This window comes from Bison bison, unplaced genomic scaffold, assembly GCF_000754665.1.
Source record: "Bison bison bison isolate TAMUID 2011002044 unplaced genomic scaffold, Bison_UMD1.0 scf7180017864533, whole genome shotgun sequence".
Lineage (NCBI taxonomy): Eukaryota > Metazoa > Chordata > Mammalia > Artiodactyla > Bovidae > Bison > Bison bison.
Window position 1 is genome coordinate 4709823 of NW_011495082.1, and position 5498 is coordinate 4715320.

At 33.9% G+C, this 5498-nt stretch overlaps 1 protein-coding gene across 1 annotated transcript in view; it reads right to left on the bottom strand.

The window, feature by feature from the left end:
* Positions 1–905: 905 nt before the first annotated feature.
* Positions 906–5498, bottom strand: part of MBLAC2 (metallo-beta-lactamase domain containing 2) — a 24273-nt gene continuing 19680 nt past the window's right edge. The window contains exon 2 of the mRNA XM_010831920.1: positions 906–4249. Within this exon, the coding sequence (XP_010830222.1) occupies positions 3864–4249 (386 nt within the window). The 3' untranslated portion in view covers positions 906–3863. The remainder of the gene's footprint in view (positions 4250–5498) is intronic.

The window sequence follows — 5498 nt, forward strand, 5'->3', positions numbered from 1 at the left end:
TTATCTTGTGTTTACATAAAGAGAAGATCTTCCCTATTCTAATGGCTTAAACACAATTAATTTTCTTTCAATGCATATATGATTCTGCTTTAGATGTTAAATCCACCTGGAATTTATGATGATGAATTTATCTTTATGATCAACATTTTTATGATGATGTTGATTTTTTTCCCACATCAACTGAAATATATATTTAATAGTGCATCTTTTATCCATTTATTTGAAAGGCCATATTTATGAACTGGTAAGGCTTCTATCTGCTTTGACCCAGGTGCTTCATTTGTTCTGGGACTATTGGTAATTCTCCTTCGCTATTCCTCAGTAGCATGTCGGACACCTTCAGACCTGGAGGACTCATCTTTCGGTGTCACATCTTTTTCATCTTTTATACAGTTCATGAGGTTCTCATGGCAAGTATACTGCGATTTGCCATTCCCTCCTCCAGTGGATCACGTTTTGTCAGAACTCTCTGCTGTGACCCATCCGTCTCTGGTGGCCCTTCACGGCACGGCTCATAGCTTCACTGAGTTACACAAGCCCCTTCATCATGACAAGGCAGCTGGGAAAGATTGAGGGTAAAAGGAGAAGAAGGCATCAGAGGATAAGATGGCTGGATGGCATCATGGATGCAATGAACATGAACTTGGGCAAACTTTTGGAGATAGTGAAGGGCAGGGAGGCCTGGGGTGCTGCAGTCCATGGGTCACAAAGAGTCAGACATGACTGGGTGACTGAACAACAACAAGGTTAAATAGGTATTATTCAGTTTCTAGGTTCTAATATTCTTGCCCAGGGATTTGACATCTTCTTTATTTCAAGTTTTTCAAAATGCTTCATACAGAAAATAACCTTGCAAGACATTAAATTGAAATTTGCTAACATTTATAAAAAATACCAACCATAGATTGAAATAAAATGTTCACTTTAATCGTTATCACACAAATGTTTAGTTACAGTTATCTGAAAATTATAAGAGAACAATTTGTGCATGTCACATTCATGTTACTATCCATATAAGAACAACTACACATAATCATTTATTCAACTACATCAGGATAACACACAAGGTTTTGTTTGCTCTAGACTTCTCAGTTAAAAAGAAACACCAAATAAGGAAACTGAATTTCCAAAAATTAAGTTATTAACAAAATAAATAATAAAAATTATTTCTAAATGTCTTATATTTTGACAACTTTGAATTATACTTACATACTATTATTTCTCCAAACCAAAAATTACAACAAGGGTCACTGTCAGGGTGAAAATACATATTTTTAAAGTTTTTTTAAAATACACTATTAAGCTTTAACATGACTTGATTTATTCTTGGCACATGTGGCATTTTGAAAAGTAAAAATACACTTTGCCAATTTTACATTATTGAGCAGGTATAAGAGAAAGAGCACAGTTTGGGAGGCAGAGAGACCTGTGTTCAGTTACCAGCTTTGTTCCCAAGTTGTGTTGTTAGGCTGGTCAATTACTTCTTGGCACTGGGGCCAGGATTAAATTAAATAATGCCTATTTTAAAATGCATAGCATGGGCACTGAATGAATGATACCTCCTTTCCCTAATTTACTCACATTGAAGCAAAAGCAAAATATCACAGTTGTATGTTCTGGTACAATTTGAAAAATCTAGGAAAAAAATGGGAAATTTAAAAATAAAATCAGTGTATTTTGAAAAATTGCACTTTTAAGAAATAAGGAAAGCTTTCATCAGGTTTAAATATTTCCCAATAAAACAGTGCCTACTATACCCTGATTTAAAAAAAAAAAAAGTCCTAAAATATGATAAAATGATCAATGATTAAGGACTTTTGGTTTTCTTTTGTGCTATTGATATAAAAATAATGGCTATATTTAAGGCTCATTAAGTGATAGTCTGTAGTTGCCCTGAACCAAATCTGTAGTCTTGAAGTTGCACTATTAAAACAGACCTACTGCCTTGAATGACTATCACAGAGAAATTCCCATAATATTCTTCATTTCAACAACCATGTCCTCCCTACTGATTTTAAGTAAGGGATCATTTGGTGGCATGTGGCCATATACCTTGTCTGTCTTAAAGATGATTCTTATACACATAATCACTTTTTCATGCTAAATGTCTGGTGCTTAGAAGATCTAAGGCTCCTGAAAACTAAATCGTCACAAGGGAATAGCCTACTCTGGACAGCAACGCTTCCATCCCTATTCTTAGCACCGAAGATGCAGAAACAACCCTATTCTTATTTTCTATCCTCACCACCTAATAAATCATCTTTCCAAAGCTGACTGAAAATCTCCTCCTCCAGGATACTTTCCCTAACCAAACTTCACACTCCTCCATTTATGTCCCTGACACTCGTGTGTAATTTGTATAAACTTCAACCTGCATATACTTCTATTCATGTTTTGTCTTCTACTTCCAGCTAGGATACAGTCTCTGACTTTGTAAGCTTCCACAGTGTTTAGCACAATGAATGCATGTATGTATGTGACTGTGTGTATGTACGTGGGGTGTGTATGTGTATGTGTGTGCTGAATGAATAAAAGACTAAGAACCTGAGTGGGGTGTAGGGTAGGAAAAGTTTCATAATTTTTCAGAAATCAAAATTGCTGGACCTTCCTAATACTAAAATTTCTGATTTCCAAAGCTATCTGAGTTTGGTTTTATATGTCAATAATAAAAAGGCAGTGAAAAAAAATGTTTAAAAAAACCTTTATGAAATATTCCAAAGGTTTTTTAATAAGTTACTAAAAGCACCAAACCAAAACATCTTACTAAATAGTGGGATAATCTTTCCTATAATTTTATAAATGGAAATTTCTTTTCATTCAAGACAAAGAATACTGAACAGGAATAGGTGTTGTGAATCAGGATAAAAAAGGCAATTCATTCTAAGTCAGTATCTAACACACATTTTGCAATTAATCTGAAAAGCCTTCTGTGGTACATATGTATGCTTTGTTAAGAAAAAGAATGGTTTATTTTAGGATGTTGTCTGGTACTATAAAATAAGATACATATACTGAAGCTGCTATTTAACAAGGAAATTTTTGTTTATAATAGCTGTTACTATTAAAATAGGATATATTTTAAAAATTATTCTTAATGTGTATTTTTCAAATTTGCCTGACAGTGTCCTTTTGAAAAATCTGACAATTTGTAGTTAGATTACAGACATTTGAACTTTGTTTCTACAATTCAAAATATTACACTTACATAATAACAAACAATAATATATTGTAGCTTTTTTACTGAAGCACTCTGCAATTAATATTTAAAGCTTTTCCATAAAATAAAATTCACTGTACTTTTTGTAAGTAAAATTACACAACACATAATGTACACTATACTTACATTAAGAACAAATAAAATGAAGCATAAAAATTCTGTACCATAACAATGGATTGTTTTAGCTGTCATTCTAAATGTTAGCTTATTTGTTCTGTTTTGAGTTTTTAATCTTAAACCCAAGAACCTTTATTTTGAAATAATATACTAAAAATATCAAGTCTGGAGTTTAAAACTCTCTTATGCTCTTTTTTTCTAGATCATCTAGGAAATAAGAGAAATGAGACACAGAGATAATTCTATTACTGCAAAATGCCTCCTTGCTTCCCCATATACCTCTATATCATTTCTAGAGCAAATGATACAGGAAAATGGCAGATTACAACTTTGGCAAATTATAAGCTCATTTAAGTGGTTTCTTATTTGGAAAAAAGAAAAACTAAGAAGTTCCTTTTTTGGCTTATTCATTCTCAATCTTTTTTTCCTCTAATATATAACAGTACTATAAAAGCACTTCTTAAAATGCTTACTGTTTAAACAACACAAAATGAACTGGAATAATTTATAGAATTAATCAAAGTAGATACTAGGGTGAGGTCCTAGAATTTGTTACACGTAGGGCTAAACTTGCAAGAGATCGCATGGCAAAAGTAGAGACTTTATGGCATATCCCAGCTTTTGAAATATAGTTAGAAGCCAATCGAAAAAGCCTTTCAGCACCAAAGGTATTGAAGTGCCCAGGAAGTACTTTCTCTACCAGACCTCTGTCGACTAATTCTATCAGACGTTCACAGGTTCCAACATAGTCACTTATCCTGCTGTATGGGAGCCAATCAATTAGTGATCCATCATACACGACGTCTCCACTGAAGAGAATCTTTCGGTCTTTGTCATGCAAGCAAATACTGCCCCTAGAATGACCCGGCATGTGCATAACAGTGAGCTGTCTGTCACCAAGGTTGATCACATCCCCTAAAAATGAAAACAGAATTTACAGATAAACATGTTAGATATTTGACTTCAATCACTTCAAGAACAGCAGAACACAACAGTTTCAAAGATGTTGGGAAGATGATATTTATTTTACTTTTATTGTAAAAGTAGGCTAGTAATAAAAGATAATTTAAAATAAGTTGCCTACATTTCATTTCTGTTGTTTATTAGACCAGTGTTTGCCAAAGTAAACAGTGGAACACAATTTCTGCTGGTTGTTACAATACATAAAAGAAAAGATTCAGTGGTCAAATAATTTGGAAAACTCTTCCTTCAATGAAAATTAAGCAGCTTTCTTTTCTGCAAGTTATGCTAACGTACATTTAATATGCTAATGTACATTGTGGATATACACAAGTGAAATATGGCTGTATAGTTTCACAAATTTATTTGACCAAAAAATTCATTTTCAAAACATCCATTATACTAATATCCTGGTGACACAATTCAATAATGATGCTCTAGTGAAGGGTATGGTATTTTTACCCTTTGTTTTATCACTCTGTGGAAATTAAGGTCTGAGGAATCAGTACAAATGATGATGCTCTGGCTACTGCTATTGCTGTAATAAACTTCTTAGTCTCGGACCCAGGAACTTCAACTCTTCCATCAGAATCCACTAAATCGTCGCACCTAACTTACTAACCTACAAATAGGGTAAAACCTCAAACTCCCCCCAGTTATTTGACAGTGGGGACGAAACTGAGCTATATGAATACAAAATTGCTCTTTCACTGGATTTAAACCAGTACAAACTTAGGTAAATCATAATAAAAGATTCATATTGCTATCTCTAGTGAAAACATAAACATATACAGAAAAAAATCAAAGAAAAATAGCTAAAACTAATGGTGAAATTAAAACGGCATAATAATCAGGAATACGTCACGGCTGTAAATTGTTACCCTGTTTCTTTAACTTATATGCAGAGTACATTATGAGAAACGCTGGGCTGGAAGAAGCACAAGCTGGAATCAAGACTGCCGGGAGAAATATCAGTACCCTCAGATATGCAGATGACACCACCCTTATGGCAGAAAGTGAAGAGGAACTAAAAAGCCTCTTGATGAAAGTGAAAGTGGAGAGTGAAAAAGTGGGGTTAAAGCTCAACATTCAGAAAACGAAGATCATGGCATCCAGTCCCATCACTTCATGGGAAATAGATGGGGAAACAGTGGAAACAGTGTCAGACTTTATCTTTTGGGGCTCCAAAATCACTGCAGATGGT